Source organism: Oncorhynchus kisutch, linkage group LG15, assembly GCF_002021735.2.
Source record: "Oncorhynchus kisutch isolate 150728-3 linkage group LG15, Okis_V2, whole genome shotgun sequence".
In the NCBI taxonomy this organism is placed as follows: Eukaryota; Metazoa; Chordata; class Actinopteri; order Salmoniformes; family Salmonidae; genus Oncorhynchus; species Oncorhynchus kisutch.
Genome location: NC_034188.2, coordinates 75,866,776 through 75,884,971, shown reverse-complemented (window position 1 = coordinate 75,884,971; position 18,196 = coordinate 75,866,776). Strand labels below are relative to the sequence as shown.

The 18,196-nt window shown below is 44.4% G+C and overlaps 1 protein-coding gene across 1 annotated transcript; it reads right to left on the bottom strand.

Annotated features, from left to right (window-relative positions):
* Positions 1-284: 284 nt before the first annotated feature.
* gal3st2 (galactose-3-O-sulfotransferase 2) lies at positions 285-17,809 on the bottom strand. The gene is made up of 4 exons (XM_020503500.2): positions 17,579-17,809; positions 6,197-6,307; positions 3,333-4,137; positions 285-2,975 (listed from the first exon to the last, which is right to left on the bottom strand). Exons 1-4 carry the CDS (start codon positions 17,650-17,652, stop codon positions 1,947-1,949), a joined length of 2,019 nt encoding a protein of 672 aa, XP_020359089.1. The 5' UTR covers positions 17,653-17,809; the 3' UTR covers positions 285-1,946.
* Positions 17,810-18,196: the final 387 nt, after the last annotated feature.

The window sequence follows — 18,196 nt, the reverse complement described above, 5'->3', positions numbered from 1 at the left end:
GATGTAATGTGTAAATTGCATTTTGAAATGGTAATACTTTCATGTTAAGTTGTGTCAATTTGAACAGGTGATTTAGTTCAATGAACAAATGATCTTAGCTTTATGTGTATTGTATCCAAGCAATTGGAAAAAGTATTAGAGTTTAGAAAAATTTGCATTTTCATCATTGGTTGTGAGTTTTGTGTCTAGAGTTTTGAAAAATGACATCAAGGTTCTGAAATTAGTGCCAAAGTGATTGAAAAAAACTGTAAAAGCACACTAATTTAAAGAGACTAATCATTTGGTCTTCTAAGAAATACAATATTTTAATGTGATTCCCAGGATGATACAATTCTAGGAACTTTCTGCTGTCTGCATTTGAGTTTATGTACAAATCTATTATTACAGAATGTTACAAGCCCTTGCTCTCTTTAGGTGGTATCAGATGTGCTCTTAAGTTAAACATTCTGGAATTGTATTTCTATACATCTTGACTACATCTTGACGAAAACCAATTTCCCTTAAATCTCTACCAGATGAGGCTGGTGGGAGGAGCTATAGGAGAATGGGCTCATTCTAATGGCTGGAATTGAATCAATGCAACGGAGTCAAACACCTTGTTTTCATGGTTTTGATGTGTTTGGAACCATTCCATTGATTCCATTCCAGCCATTACAATGAGCTCGTTCTCCTCCTATAGCTCCTCCCACCAGCCTCCTCTGATGTCTACATATTTACCAGACCATCATGTATTTTATTCATCTCCAAATTGAGCCACCTTATCTCTGAGTAAAGATTAGATCAACTCAGAGAAATGAGACCTGAGATATTTCCTGTCTAAATGAGAGACCACATGGTAAAGTGGAGGTATTTGCTTGTCTTTTGGTGTTAGCAGACAGACTGTACTTCAGGTCTTACCCAACCCCAATCAATTTAATCAATGGTATCAAGTATGTCCCATTCAAACCATAGTACAGTCGTGGCCAAAAGTTTTGAGAACGACACAAATATTCATTTCCACAAAGTTTGCTGCTTCAGTGTCTAGATATTTTGTTCAGATGTTACTATGGAATACTGAAGTATAATTACAAGCATTTCATAAGTGTCAAAGGCTTTTACTGACAATTACATGAAGTTGATGCAAAGAGTCAATATTTGCAGTGTTGACCCTTCTTTTTCAAGGCCTCTGCAATCCACCCTGGCATGCTGTAAATTAACTGGGCCACATCCTGACTGATGGCAGCCCATTCTTGCATAATCACTCATCACTCACACCTGTGTTAACGAGAGAATTAATGACATGATGTCAGTTGGTCCTTTTGTGGCAGGGCTGAAATGCAGTGGCCATGTTTTGGGGGGAATTCAATGAATGTGCATTTCAAAGAGAGACTTTGCAATTAATTGCAATTCATCTGATCACTCTTCATAATATTCTGGAGTATATGCAAATTGCCATCGTACAAACTGAGGCAGCAGACTTTGTGAAAATTAATATTTTTGTCATTCTCAAGACTTTTGACCACGACTGTACACCCCAAGGGTTCAAATTGTAAACCTCAGGGTGTAACAAGATCAAGGGGAAATATTAGATGAGGGGGTTTGGGAGATGTGTGCCACAAAAGGCTACTTCCAGTCCAACCAGTCAAGGCCCAAGTCACCCCAGGTGCACTCTCCTTCTCTTTCCTACTCTTCCTTCTCTCGTCCCCCAACTCCATCCCCTCCACCCACACAGATCCAGCATCGTTTGGCAGAAACACTAGAGCTTATCCTAGTGCCGCCAAAGTCAGCCAACTGGCCCTGTGCACTGCAGCCAGCCAGAGTGAACATAATGTGCAGCGAAAGGTCCTCACTGTATAGACAAAACATAGCCATTGGCTGTTCAGCTTAAAAAGACCCCGGTACGCAGCAGCAATGAGCTCCTGTGGATCGTCCCACTAGTCCCCAGTCTGTGTTGAAAGAGCCCCCCCTTAAGGCATGTTTCTGTCACTTCTAGCTGCAGTGATTTTAGACAGGGCACTTGAGTGGAGGTCATTTTGTTTCTGAGCATGAGGGTTTCTATGTCCACTCCTGGCTGTCCTACTGTGTCTGGCCTCTCTCACCCTCACCGGCCCTGTCATGGCTGCTTTGTTCGGGTTGACCTTAACTGAACTAGGCTGACGCTGTGAGGCGACCAGTTTGGCAGCCTGTCTCTGCCTGGCGGCAAGCTCGGGGAACTGCTTGGTGTAGAGAGTGTCTGTGTACTGCAGCTCTGGAGTGACCAGGTTCTGACAGTGTGTTTTGGTAGGCCCGACCAGCCCAGGGTTCAGGTTGTAGCCCTGGATGATGGCCGCCCCGTACTGGAAGGGCTTCAGCCCGGCATCCTTCACCTGCGATGGGTCCACTGCACCACCATCCTTCAGGCAGGTTTTGGCTAGTTCGGCACGTCGCTCCTGCAGCCGAGTCACCTCCCGTCTCATCTCCTCACGCCCCACAGTAGCGTCCACGCGTCGCCAGAAGGTGATGTTAAAGTGCAGGTAGAGCTGCCAGTCAAGGGCATTCCAGGCTCTGATCTTGTCAGCGGTGTGCGGGGAGAGCATGTGCCGTGTGCGCTCGCTTCGGCTGTTCAACTTAAAGGAGACGACATCGTCCAGAGACCAGCAGAGGGCGCGCTTGAGCAGGATCATGGACTCGTCAAAGTACTCTGAGATGAGGATGAGGTGGAAGTCCTGCTCAATGGCGCCAATGGCTTTGGCGCCCCGCGTCTCCAGGTCTCCGGGTGTCTCTGTTGCGACGTTGTTGTCGAAGCCAAAGTCAAAGGTCAGGATGTTACGGGCATAATGGTTGTTGGGCAGGGAGGTGTTGTAACCACGCCAACCATTGTCAAGGAAGTCGTCTAGGCTGCGGGCCTTGTGGAAGGCGGGGATGCTCTTGTAGTAGATGAAAATGGACTCCATCATGGCAACCGGGTTCTTCAGGATGGAGAAGTAGAACGTGTCCTGGGGCATCACTTTCCTCACCTGAGACACAACAGAAAAGACCAAAACAAGAACAAAATGTGTTAGTGGGATGCCTTGGTGGTGTATAATAATTTAACAATTATTGGCTAAAAAATAGAGTAAAATTCATCTAGTGTTAGTCTGAACCTCAATATTACCTATGCAGTGGAGGCTGCTTTATGGGAGGACGGCTCATAATAATGGCCGGAACAGAGCAAATGGAATGGCATCAAACACATGGAAACCATGAGTTTGATGGAAACAATGTGTTTGATGTATCGGATAGCATTCCACTGATTCCGCTCCAGAAATTACCACAAGCCCGTCCTCCCCAATTAAAGTGCCACCAACCTCCTGTACTATGATGATAGAACTCACCTCTGGTGGTCTGAACCTCATGTGGTTGCACATGATGTGGAACTCTTTGACACTGCGGCTCCTCACTCCCTCTACAAAGTGTGAGGCGAAGAAGAAGGGATAGAACAGCTGGCTGTGCTTGTTCAGTGGAAGGGCGAAGGTCAGATTGCGGCTGTCGCCATAGCGATATAAGATGTTCAGGATGGTGCTGCTGGCCGTTTTGTGCGTCTTGAGAAAGACGATGTGGTTCCTCGGCCGACAGGTGGCGCTGGCTACCTCAGATTTCACCTCATTTATCACCACGGCAACTACAGAGTTGGTGCCTAAAGGGGCAGGGATGTTTCTACTCTTCAGCTGATTGGTTGAGAGGAGTTTGGGAGGTTTGTAAGGTAAGGTGGATACCACTTTGATAGATGGGTGGCCCAGCTGGAGAACTACAGCCCCAGGAACTCCCAAATGCAACTCATCATCACCCAGTGTGACTTTGGGCAGGGCTGCGTTTACTGCTGAAACTTTACCCCTAGCCTCTTTCCTAGAGTCTTTGACCTTATTGACAGTGTATGAGAGCTTTAGATGTTGGTGATGCTCCTGGACACGCCTCTCCACCCCTGGCTCATCTCTGCCATGTTGATGTTCTGCTACCTTCTGCTTCCCTTTGGCCCGTTGTTTAAGAGCTCCTTCCTCCTGTGACCTCATTTCCTCTTCTACAACAGGGGCGTGCGAAGAGCGCAAGCGTACCCAGTCCCTCTGCTCCGTCGGGAGCGTTCTCTGGATCTTGATGGTGAACTGCACATTCAGGAGCTTCTCGCTTAACATCTTATCATTCCTGAAACCAAACAATGTTAGACTACAGTTAGCCAATCACTGTCAGCCTGTTTCAAAACAAAACAATTATCCAGAACAGTGAAGTGGAATGTAAAAGCTTGTTAGTTTCACCAAACATGAACTATTATATTGACAAGTTAGGAGAGTGACCACTCTAACAATCAAAATACATGTCCTCAATGATTGAAGGCAGGCGCGATCAGGTGGGACTATTCTAGCCAATGAAAGAGGAGATACGCGTGTGAACAGCAGTCGTTTTTCTCAAAGTTGTCAGAATTCCAAGTGCATCCACTTATATCAGTACATTTGTAACAGACTAAAGGTTGCGAAACTTACAGTGCATTCAGAAAGTATTCAGACCCCCTTACTTTTTCCAAAGTTTTGTTATGTTACAGCCTTATTCTAAACTGGATTAAATGACATGTTTTACATGTTAAACTACAATACCCCATAATGACAAAGTGAAAACAGTTTTTTTGAAATGTTTGCAAATGTATAAAAAAACTAAAACTTATTTACATAAGTATTCAGACCCTTTGCTATAAGATTTGAAATTGACATCAGGGCCACCCTGTTTCCATTTACAATCCCATAGATGTTTCTACAACTTTAGATGTTTCTACAACTTCCACCTGTGGTAAATTCAATTGATTGGACATGATTTTGAAATGCACACACCTATCTATATAAGGTTCCACAGTTGACAGTGCACGTCAGAGCAAAAACCAAGCCATGAGGTCAAAGGAATTGTCCATAGAGACAGGATTGTGCACATATCTGGGGAAGGTTACTGAAACATTTCTGCATCATTGAAGGTCCCCAAGACACAGTGGCCTCCATCATTCTTAAATGAATGAAGTTTGGAACCACCAAGACTCTTCCTAGAGGTGGCCGTCTGGCCAAACTGAGCAATCGGGGGAGAAGGGCCTTGGTCAGGGAGGTGACCAAGAACCCAATGGTCTCTCTGACAGAGCTCCAGAGTTCCTCTGTGGATATGGGAGAATCTTCCAGAAGGACAACCATCTCTGCAGCACTCCACCAATCAGGTCTTTATGGTAGAGTTGCCAGGCGGAAGCCACTTCCCAGTAAAAAGCACATGACAGCCCGCTTGGAGTTTGCCAAAAGCCACCAAAAGGACTCTCAGACCATGAGAAACAAGATTCTCTGGTCTGATGAAACCAAGATTGAAGTCTTTGGCCTGAATGCCAAGCGTCATGCCTGGAGGAAACCTGGCACCATCCCTACGGTGAAGCATGGCGGTGGCAGCATCATGCTGTGGTGATGCTTTTCAAGCGGCAGGGACTGGGAGACTAATCAGGATCGAGTGAAAAATGAACGGAGCAAAGTACAGAGAGATCCTTGATGAAAAGAGCGCTCAGGACCTCAGACTGGGGCAAAGGTCCACCTTCCAACAGGACAACGACCCTAAGCACACAGCCAAGACAACGGAGGAGAGGCTTCGAGGACAAGTCTCTGAATGTCCAGAGCCCGGACTTGAACCCGATCTAACATTTCTAGAGAGACCTGAAAACCTTTTATATTTAAAAAATGTTTGCTTTGTCATTATGGGGTGTTGTGTGTAGATTGATGAGGGGAAAAATAACAATTTAATCAATTTTAGAATGAGGCTGTAACGTAACAACATTTTGAAATACTTTCCGAATGTATATTCGATCAAACAAGCCTCACTCAATCTGACATTCTCTCATAGAAAAATCCTCTCGTTTCACCCATTCCTCTCTAGTTTCACTACCAGTAATACCAATCCAGGTAGTATGAAGATCTGACCTAATAGCTACAGATGTAGGATCTTAATTTGAGCCAGTTTGCTACAGCAGGAAAATGATCCTGTAACAACAGTGGATTATAATTAATGGACATTTTTGTAGTGGATGTTACATTTTTCATAATTTAAAATCAAGCCTAAAATGTCTAAATGGAAATTACAAATCTTTAAAAACCTTTTATAACCTAAAATAGACTAAAAGTTTTAGGTTCTCCTGCAACAGGTTGATCAAATAAAGATCCTACATGTGTATGTACAGTAGCACCAGACTCACCTGGATTGCCAGACGACTCCTAGGATCTGGATGGCCACACAGAGCACAGTGAGGGCCATGAGCACCATCCATAGATTACGCATGTGGCTGCACAGAACTACCTTCAGCCACCTGCAGGGGGGGAGACCAACCACAGGAACCACATTAGAGTCTGCAGCAGCATCAGGTACAGAAATACTACAGACAACGGGACTGATTCTATGGCTATAAATTCATTTAAAGAATCTCAAGAATATATTGTGTCTTTAACTATATTATTTCATACCAACCTGCTGATATAATCTCATTCCAAAACTGTAACTTCATTTTCAAATCATAACCATGATTGACACCTTTGGATTAAAATGAGTACTGATCTATGCTAGACCACAGAAATTATCTCTGTACTGTTGGAAGTTTTTTCTTGAGGCTTGGTGGCTATAATTAGGATGACTGCTGCACATGTGTTTGTATACACATGGTGTGTGCGAGAGGGAAGAGATCATCTCAATGATTTACAAGATAATCCAACAGCATCTCAATGAGTGGAACAGTGATTCATAGAAACTCTTCCAACCGTAGAGGAAATGTCACTATGACTGTTGGATTGGAATGCCTGTGGCGTAGTGGTGCATTGACCTTTCCCATCTGTTTGTGGGCTTCATGTTCTAATCAGAGCAATTAGCTGCCTTGTTTGATTCGGCCCATTGAACTGGCGTTGGCTAAATTAGAAGAAGAAAAACAACAATCCTCAATACACCCTCTGGACCACTCTGCCCATTCTGTGTGTGTGGTTCTGCTTCTGTTACAGCTACATCCAGAGACATCTGGAACATCTGCCTTCTGCCTGAATGATTTCCAGACAGTTCTACCTCCCTCCCTCCCCCTTCCCCCATCTCTTCCCCTTTCTACTTTCCTCCTTCATTATATCTCCCACTCCCACTCCTCTCTCTCACACATCCACCTGCTCACATGCTGTGTATGTTTGTGCATGTTGTGTGTGTGGTGCGTCTGTGTGTGTGATCGTGCATGCTGCGTGTGGTTTGTGTGTGTGTCGGCCTGTGCATGTGAGTGTGTACATATGAGTATGTGTGTGTGTGTGTCCCTGAGCACAATCCATAAGTGCATGGCACCACTATCCTGTTCTTCAGCTGCCCCCAGCTGTTTGTCAGTGTAGTACATTAGTCTGGCCACCAGGGGGTTAAAGCATGACACACACAGAGCCAGATCAAAACAAATCAAAGTTTATTTGTCACGTGAATACAACAGGTGTAGTAGACCTTACGGTGAAACGCTTACTTACAGGCTCTAACCAACGGTGCAAAAAATAAGAAAAAAGGTATGTGTGTGTGTGTATGTGTGTGTGTGTGTGTGTGTGTGTGTGTGTGTGTGTGTGTGTGTGTGTGTGTGTGTGTGTGTGTGTGTGTGTGTGTGTAGGTAAAGAAATAAAACAACAGTAAAAATACATTTGAAAAAAGAGTAGCAAGGCTCTATACAGACACCTGTTAGTCAGGCTTATTGAGGTAGTATGTACATGTAGGTATCGTTAAAGTGACTATGCATATATGATGAACAGAGAGTAGCAGAAGCGTAAAAAGAGGGGTTGGAGGGTGGCTAGACACAATGCAGATAGCCCGGTTAGCCAATGTGCGGGAGCACTGGTTGGTCGGACCATTTAGGTAGTATGTACATGAATGTATATTTAAAGTGACTATGCATATATGATAAACAGAGAGTAGCAGCAGCATAAAAGAAGGGTTGGGGGGGCACACAATGCAAATAGTCTGGGTAACCATTTGGTTACCTGTTCAGGAGTCTTATGGGGGTAAAAACTTTTGAGAAGCCTTTTTGTCCTAGACTTGGGCAATTGCCGTACCAGGCAGTGATGCAACCGGTCAGGATGCTCTCGATGTTGCAGCTGTTGAACCTTTTGAGGATCTCAGGACCCATGCCAAATCTTTTTAGTTTCCTGAGGGGGAATAGGCTTTGTTGTGCCCTCTTCACGACTGTCTTGGTGTGTTTGGATCAATCTAGTTTGTTGTTGATGTGGACACCAAGGAATTTGAAGCTCTCAACCTGAGAACAGGGACGTGCTCGGTGCTCCTTTTCCTGTAGTCCACAATCATCTCCTTAGTATTGGTTACGTTGAGGGAGAGGTTGTTATTCTGGCACCACCCGGCCAGGTCTCTGACCTCCTCCCTATAGGCTGTCTTGTCGTTGTCGTGATCAGGCCTACCACTGTTGTGTCGTCAGCAAACTTAATGATGGTGTTGGAGTCGTGCCTGGCCATGCAGTCATGGGTGAAAAAGGAGTACAGGAGGGGACTGAGCACGCACCCCTGGGGAGCTGCAGTGTTGAGGATCAGCACGGCAGATGTGTTGCTACCTACCCTCACCACCTGGGGGCGGCCTGTCAGGAAGTCTAGGATCCAGTTGCAGAGGGAGGCATTTAGTCCCAGAATCCTTACTTTGGTGATGAGCTTTGAGGGTACTACGGTGTTGAACGCTGAGCTGTAGTCAATGAACAGCATTCTCACATAGGTGTTCCTTTTGTCCAGGTGGGAAAGGGCAGTGTGGAGTGCAATACAGATTGCATCCTCTGTGGATCTGTTTGGGCGGTATACAAATTGGAGTGGGTCTAGGGTTTCTGGGATAATGGTGTTGATGTGAGCCATGACCAGCCTTTCAGAGCACTTCATGGCTACGGACGTGAGTGCTACAGGTCTGTAGTCATTTAGGCAGGTTGCCTTTTTGTTCTTGGGCACAGGGACTATGGTGGTCTGCTTGAAGCATGTTGATATTACAGACCCAATCAGGAACATGTTGAAAATGTCAGTGAAGACACCTGCCAGTTGGTGAGCACATGCCGAGAGCACACGTCCTGGTAATCCGTCTGGCCCCGCAGCCTTGTGTATGTTGACCTGTGTAAAGGTCTTACTCACGTCGGCTACGGAAAGCGTGATCACACAGTCGTCCGGAACAGCTGATGCTCTCATGCATGCCTCAGTGTTGCTTGCCTCGAAGCGAGCATAAAAGTGATTTAGCTCATCTGGTAGCCTCGTGTCACTGGGCAGCTCGTGTCTGTGCTTCCCTTTGTAGTCTGTAATAGTTTGCAAGCCCTGCCACATCCGACAAGCGTCAGAGCCGGTGTAGTATGATTCAATCTTAGCCCTGTATTGAAGCTTTGCCTGTTTGATGGTTTGTCGCAGGGCATAGCGGGATTTCTTGTAAGCTTCCGGGTTAGAGTCCCGCACCTTGAAAGTGGCAGCTCTACCCTTTAGCTCAGTGCGAATGTTGCCTATGGCTTCTGGTTGGGGTATGTACGTACAGTCACTGTGGGGACGACGTCCTCAATGCACTTATTGATAAAGCCAGTGACTGATGTGGTGTACTCCTCAATGTGATCGGAAGAATCCTGGAACATGTTCCAGTCTGTGATAGAAAAACAGTCCTGTAGTTTAGCATCTGCTTCATCTGACCATTATTTTATAGGCCAGGTCACTGGTGGTTCCTGCTTTAGTTTTTGCTTGTAAGCAGGATTCGGGTGGATAGAGTTGTGGTCGGATTTACCAAATGGAGGGCGAGGGAGAGCTTTGTACGCGTCTCTGTGTATGGAGTATAGGTGATTTAGAATGTTTATCCCTCTGGTTGCACATTTAACATGTTGATAGAGATTTGGTAGAACTGATTTAAGTTTCCCTGCTTTAAAGTCTCCGGCCACTAGGAGCGCCGCCTCTGGGTGAGTGGTTTCCTGTTTGCTTATTTCCTTATACATCCATCACTGATGGGTCATCATCAAGACATGGGATGATGATGTCACTGTGGAGCTAGTTGATTGACTCAAACAGGCATGCCACCACCATGACTAAACAACACTACACATTACCCTTGATCCTCTAGTTCAGTTGCCCCCCTGGAAGCAGCTAATGGGCAAACTCTGATTGACCCGTGTCACAAATGGAGTAAAGGCAAGGGAGACAAACATGAAAATACCAGGCAATGTAGTTGCTAGGGAAATGACACAACATGTGTCCTTAATATACCATTATATACCATCCTCCCTGTTTGTAGTGGTTTTTCATTGAACTCTGTTGCAACTTGCTTATGCATTGTGGCACTGACTAAATATGTCCCTGTGGTTGTGTGCTAGCAACATGGTTGGTGTGGGTTCTGGTTTGCGTTTGATCCGTTTTTTTTACTGTACTTTCCCATGTGCATGGATCACTCCACTACGACACAAACGGAATAGGGATGACGTTCCTTTTTAACATGAATTAATAATGGAGTGAAACACTATGAAAGAGTTGGCTGTTTGAACTGATATTTGTCAGGAGTGAGAGAGAGAGAAATAGAGAGAGAGAGGGACTGTTATTCTAGATACATCACTGATCTACATACAGTGCCTACAGATAGTGTTCACACCCCTTGACTTTTCCACATTTTGTTGTGTTACAGCCTGAATTTAAAATGGATTAAACACAATGTCCCATACAAACAATACCCCATAATGTCAATGAGGAATTATGTTTTTAGAAATGTTTACAAATTAATTTGAAAGAAGCTCAAATGTCTCGAGTATCCAACCACTTCGTTATGGTAAGCCTACAGTTCAGGGGTAAAATGTTGCATGGACTCACTCTGTGTGCAATAACAGTGTTTAATGACTACCAAAAATAATGAGTCTAATCTCTGTTAACTTTTTCATTTAACTAGGCAAGTCAGTGTGACTTGGTGCCTCTAGCACTGAGATGCAGTGCCTTAGACCGCTGCACCACTCGAGAGCCCACACATAATATTAGCTTTAAGGTCCCTAAGTCGAGCAGTGAATTTCAAACACAGATTCAACCCCCAAGACCAGGGAAGTTTTCCAATGCCTTGAAAAGAAGGGAACCTATTGGTAGATGGGTCGAAATAAAAAAGCAGACATTGGATATCCCTTTGAGCATGGTGAAGTTGTTAATTACAACTTTGGATGGTGTATCAATACACCCAGTTGCCGGAGAGAAAGGAAACCGCTCAGACATATCACCATGAGGCCAATGGTGACGTTGAAACAGTTACAGACTTGAATGGCTGTGATAGGAGAGAACTGAGGATGGTTGATCAACATTGTAGTTACTCCACAATACTAATGTATTGAGTGAAAAGAAGTGAAATGAATGAGTGAAAAGAAGGAAGCCTGTACAGAATACAAATATTCCAAAACAAGCATCTTGTTTGCAACAAGGCACTAAAGTAATAGTGAAATATATTTTTTGTCCTGAATACAAAGTGTTATGTTTGGGGCAAATCCAATGCTACACATTACTGAGTAGCACTCTCCATATTTTCAAGCATAGTGGTGGCTGCATCATGTTATGGGTATGCTTATAATACATTTTCAGGTACAAAATTTACGGAATGGCAAAATCCTAGAGCAAAACCTGGTTCAGTCTGCTTTCCACCAGACACTGGGAGATGAATTCAACTTTCAGCAGGACAATAACCTAAATCACATGGCCAAATCTACACTGGAGTTGCTTACCAAAAAGAACAACAACCAATTTGACAGAACTTGATGAATTTTCAGAAGAATAATGGGCAAACATTGCACAATCCAGGTGTAGAAAGCTCTTAGAGACCTACCCAGAAAGACTCACAGCTGTAATTGCTGCCAAAGATGTTTCTACAAAGTATTGACTAGGGAGTGTGAAAACTTGTGTAAATGAGAGACAGTATTTTTGAACATAATTTTCAATAAAATGGCAAACATTTCCACAAACATGTTTTTACTTCGTCATTATGGGGTGTTGTGTGTAGATGGGTGAGAAAAAACAAACAATTTAATCCGTTTTGAATTCAGGCTGTAACACAACCGAATATGGAATAAGTCAAGGGGTACTTTCTGAAGGCACTGGATAGGTAAAAGTAAATTAATCCACAAATATAATTTTACATTTATCTTAAATGACCCCATTTTCATGAATTCGACGAAATAAGCTTGGAGCTCATTAAAAAACAGCATGTGACTTGAACCAGGAAGTAGGCAAGACTTTCATGGGGTATAGGACACAGGAAAGGATACCACAGTAGGAGAGAGAGTATTTGCAATTGAAGTCTGTCCAAAGTCATGGTAATTACAACCGGTTAAGTTGCTGTACATAATTCAAAGAAAACAACATTGTGGTGACCTTGTGTGCGAGTTCATTAGAACGTGCGTTGAAGATGTCGTTCCCATAGCAATGATTAAAACATTCCCAAACCAGAAACCGTGGATTGATGGCAGCATTCGTGTGAAACTGAAAGCGCGAACCACTGCTTTTAATCAGGGCAAGGTGACCGGAAACATGACCGAATACAAACAGTGTAGCTATTCCCTCCGCAAGGCAATCAAACAAGCTAAGCGTCAGTATAGAGACAAAGTAGAATCTCAATTCAACGGCTCAGACACAAGAGGTATGTGGCACGGTCTACAGTCAATCACGGATTACAAAAAGGAAACCAGCCCCGTCACGGACCAGGATGTCTTGCTCCCAGGGAGACTAAATAACTTTTTTTCCCGCTTTGAGGACAATACAGTGCCACTGACACGGCCTGCAACCAAAACATTCGGCCTCTCCTTCACTGCAGCCGAGGTGAGTAAAACATTTAAACGTGTTAACCCTCGCAAGGCTACAGGCCCAGACGGCATCCCCAGCCGAGCCCTCAGAGCATGCGCAGACCAGCTGGCTGGTGTGTTTACGGACATATTCAATCAATCCCTATCCCAGTCTGCTGTTCCCACATGCTTCAAGAGGGCCGCCATTGTTCCTGTTCCCAAGAAAGCTAAGGTAACTGAGCTAAACGACTACCGCCCCGTAGCACTCACTTCCGTCATCATGAAGTGCTTTGAGAGACTAATCAAGGACCATATCACCTCCACCCTACCTGACACCCTAGACCCACTCCAATTTGCTTACCGCCCAAATAGGTCCACAGACGATGCAATCTCAACCACACTGCACACTGTCCTAACCCATCTGGACAAGAGGAATACCTATGTGAGAATGCTGTTCATCGACTACAGCTCGGCATTTAACACCATAGTGCCCTCCAAGCTCGTCATCAAGCTCGAGACCCTGGGTCTCGACCCCGCCCTGTGCAACTGGGTACTGGACTTCCTGACGGGCCGCCCCCAGGTTGTGAGGGTAGGCAACAATATCTCCACCCCGCTGATCCTCAACACTGGGGCCCCACAATGGTGCGTTCTGAGCCCTCTCCTGTACTCCCTGTTCACCCACGACTGCGTGGCCACGCACACCTCCAACTCAATCATCAAGTTTGCGGACGACACAACAGTGGTAGGCTTGATTACCAACAACGACGAGACGGCCTACAGGGAGTAGGTGAGGGCCCTCGGAGTGTGGTGTCAGGAAAATAACCTCACACTCAACGTCAACAAAACTAAGGAGATGATTGTGGACTTCAGGAAACAGCAGAGGGAACACCCCCCTATCCACATTGATGTAACAGTAGTGGAGAGGGTAGTAAGTTTTAAGTTCCTCGGCATACACATCACAGACAAACTGAATTGGTCAACCCACACAGACAGCATCGTGAAGAAGGCGCAGCAGCGCCTCTTCAACCTCAGGAGGCTGAAGAAATTTGTCTTGTCACCAAAAGCACTCACAAACTTCTACAGATGCACAATCGAGAGCATCCTGGCGGGCTGTATCACCGCCTGGTACGGCAACTGCTCCGCCCACAACCGTAAGGCTCTCCAGAGGGTAGTGAGGTCTGCACAACCCATCACCGGGGGGGGCAAACTACCTGCCCTCCAGGACACCTACAACACCCGATGTTACAGGAAGGCCATAAAGATCATCAAGGACAACAACCACCCGAGCCACTGCCGGTTCACCCCGCTATCATCCAGAAGGTGAGGTCAGTACAGGTGCATCAAAGCTGGGACCGAGAGACTGAAAAACAGCTTCTATCTCAAGGCCATCAGACTGTTAAACAGCCACCACTAACATTGAGTGGCTGCTGCCAACACACTGACTCAACTCCAGCCACTTTAATAATGGGAATTGATGGGAAATTATGTAAAATATATCACTAGCCACTTTAAACAATGCTACCTAATATAATGTTTACATACCCTACATTATTCATCTCATATGTATACGTATATACTGTACTCTATATCATCTACTGCATCTTTATGTAATACATGTATCACTAGCCACTTTAACTATGCCACTTTGTTTACATACTCATCTCATATGTATATACTGTACTCGATACCATCTACTGTATCTTGCCTATGCCGCTCTGTACCATCACTCATTCATATATCTTTATGTACATATTCTTTATCCCCCTACACTTGTGTGTATAAGACAGTAGTTTTGGAATTGTTAGTTAGATTACTTGTTGGTTATTACTGCATTGTCGGAACTAGAAGCACAAGCATTTCGCTACACTCGCATTAACATCTGCTAACCATGTGTATGTGACAAATAAAATTTGATTTGATTTGTACCCTGAAGACATTTCTGTCTCTGCCTCCTGCCTGCCTTCAGGTGAAATAAGATATCAGGTTTGGATATTGCCTAATGAATTTTCAATTTTACCAGATACTTAGAATAGTAATGACAACCACACTCTCTCCACATCTCCCTCCATCTCTCTCTTAATCTCTTTCTCATTCTCAGTCTCTCTCTCTCTTTCTCTCTCACTCTGTCTGTCTGTGTCTCTCTCTCTCGCTCTCTGTCTTTCTTGGATACAAATACTCTGCCTGACTCCACTCACAACCCCTAACACACACATTCTCTGCACACAAACCACACTCCGATACACAGACACACACACACACACACAGACACACACACACACACACACACTAGCAGCTCATTTGGTTGTGGCAGTTAAAGGCTTAAATGCTTCTGAGGAGAACAAATCAAAGGTTACCTCTAAAGAATGATCCAGAGCCAACTAATTTAGATTTACTTAACCAATGAGTGGAATAAGAACAGCTAACTGGTTTTGTCATGCCCTGTGGTCACATCCAGTTCCACTACACTAAATAAAAACACAGACTTTCCAAAAACCTTCCTCAGTCCTGCCCCGCAAACAATTGCCGGTCAAACAGAAAATGGAGGGGGACTGGGGTTAGTTTGAGTCTAACTGGAGGACCGTGGCACCCCCGAAATCCCTTCCACATGAAGAGAGAGGGAGAGGAAGCGAGAGAACAGTTGATTTAATAGTCGTGATACCAATAGCTGAATGACATTTCTACATAAGTCACATACATGTAAGTCACTGAAGACTACCGACATCCATGCCTCACTGAGGACCCCTACAGGGTAGCACAGTCGATAATAATCAAACTATGGCGCTACAGTTCAGCACAGATCCAATACAAACACAGCTTAGAGAAGGAAACCTCATTCATGATAAGCAGATGTATGCAAACTCACTGCATGCAAACTAAGGATTAGACTATAGTGTGATCAGCACTATATCCAATTTGTAGAATTTATACTTACACACGCACACGTGCGTGCACACACACACACACACACACACACAATGACAATACTTCTATTGTGATATGAGCAGGAATAACAGTCATATTGCCAAGGTATTAAATTGAGCAGCAGCAGCCGACAGAGAGATAGACAAACACCAGGAGGCCATGGACATGAGGAATGAATAAAAGGGCTTTTTAACAAACCGCTTCAGGTTTTCCCAGGCTATGGAGACATCTGGAGAATGGCCTGCCATTCCCTGCCTGCTGCATAGCTACACTCCTGTATGCCAGCCGACACATATACACAGTACACACACACATGCACACACACACACGTGCCCGCACACACACACACACATACATTCCCACAGGCATTTAAAGTACATCAGATTCTCTCATATACTACTTTGGGCGCTACACACACACTCAGACAGGATCATGCATGCACAGACGCATAGATTCACACAAACATAGCCTACATACACTGAGCATTTTTCGTCACTCTCCCTCCCTCTAACTTTCTACCTGGGGTTGGACTTTTGGTCACAAGGGATGGAAAGGCCCTGAACCCAGTCCTACTATATATGATGGATTGCAGGCTTGCATGCTTTCCCAGGTCACATTTATGTCTTTAATAACATTTCCCAACTCCTACCTGGCTGATCCGGACTTGACAAGTTAAACAGGGAGTTGTGGTAATCTCCCTGGATGTTGATCCCTTATCATGACACACAACCCTACAGAATGACTTCTAGGTCTTTTGGTAGGTGTAAAATATTTGTATTAGATTATACAGTAGTAGCTACTTGTGTAAACAGTAAGATTATGCAGTCTGTTCATAGTAATATAGCTTTTATCTGTAACAGTAAAAGGAAAACGTATAGTGTGTGATTCTGTGTCCTTGTGTGGAGTAAGGTCGGGCAGACCGGTTTATTATGGTGCTGATATCTGCTGTATTAGGCTGTACTAGGCACTGACATCCTACACGTTTTCCATCTTGTTCTTATCGGTTCCAAATGACAAGCCAATGACCTTTAAACTGAATTTCAGGACTGTTTTTCATCCATGTTCTTGAACACTATTAGGGGTTTGACTATTGGACAATTAGAAATTGAACTTTGGGTCACTTTATTACACATCAGATCTAGCCTGACATTTAGATGTGTACCTGTTCATGACCTGTTCACCATAATTTATGTTCGATTTGATTTAACTGTTTTAAAAAGTGCTCTCAGTGCAGTTTAGGCTTTAAATGTATGTTTTAAGAAAACGAGGATTCCCTTCAGTTTAACTGAGAAGAGCTATTTATTATTTCAGTAGGGCCCCCCAAACACGCCAATCTACGCCTACGGCATCTAAATGTTAAGAGTTAAATAATTTACGAGTTTTGTGGATCTATTCTACATTGCTTGTTGTTGCAATTAAATCTCATCGTCTTTGAAACGTGCCATCTTACTTCTATTGGAACGGTAATACAAATCATTCTGAACCAAAAGATTCACAAATCCATTACAATAACTGCCGATTTGAGTAAATGCCAACAGTGCCATTGTATTATTTTCTCTCCAGTCTAGTGTGTGGTCAGTGTGAATGGGAGCAATAGCTATTTAATTACAGTAAATAATTTGCGTCTGGCTTTTATTTTCACAAAGTATGGGCAAGTTGGCCTAGGCTGTAGCAACGAGGACTGTAAATCAAATCTAAATAAACATCTCATCGTATGGCACTCCACTGTTAGATTTCGTTCTCTGCGCGCGCATATGAATAACGTAATGTATCTGTAGTCCGCTCTTTCGCATATTATGGACTATTGTGGGCAATAGCGTCACCGACCAACAGCTTTCCAATGAACTATCACTAAAGGAATGTAACACAATACAAAAGACCAGAAGTCACAATTAATTCACTTACGAGCAACATGGTAGAGATGAGGTCAGGGAGAACAGCTCGCGCTCCTTGATAGATTTCCTTGGCGAGGGTGGCATCTCGCGTGTCTGTCCCAGGAGGGGGGTGCTCAGGAACCCCGGTCCTGCATGCAACTCCGACCAACCCAAGTCACTCTCCCAAGACTCCCCGTTCCCAAGCCACAGACTCCCTAGTCCCCTTTTAGAGTAGGGTTCCCCCCGCTCTCAGTTTATAACTCCTCCCGCTGTCGACTCATTGGCTCGATGCGCAGACAAAACAAATAGAGGGAGTCAGAAAGGGATGGAGAAAGGAGAGAGAGAGGGGAGGAGGCAGGAGGTGTTACAGCGGATGAAATCGAGAACAAAGGCAGGGATTCTTTGTCACCAGCTAGGTAGTTGTCACACCGTTCTTCACAAGGATAACGCAGTTACATGCAAACTTGCTCAGCGTCAAATGGGATTTGTAGCATTAACAGTTTGGGTAAAATCACATTCATGTCGAATTTACTGGAAGTGTGAGTAGGTTTGTCTTTTGTGTGAAATATCCAGGAGCATATTACATTTATGAGGTGATGGTTGTTAATATTATAGCCCAATAACACTTTACTGTAACAGGCTTATAACC

Coding starts and splice junctions, on each gene's coding strand:
- gal3st2 (XM_020503500.2), bottom strand. CDS start 17,652: ATGCCACCCTCGCCAAGGAAATCTATCAAGGAGCGCGAGCTGTTCTCC. Junction 6,308..17,578: donor TCATCTCTACCATGTTGCTC/GTAAGTGAATTA, acceptor CCCCCCCTGCAG/GTGGCTGAAGGTAGTTCTGT. Junction 4,138..6,196: donor GGAGTCGTCTGGCAATCCAG/GTGAGTCTGGTG, acceptor GTTTGGTTTCAG/GAATGATAAGATGTTAAGCG.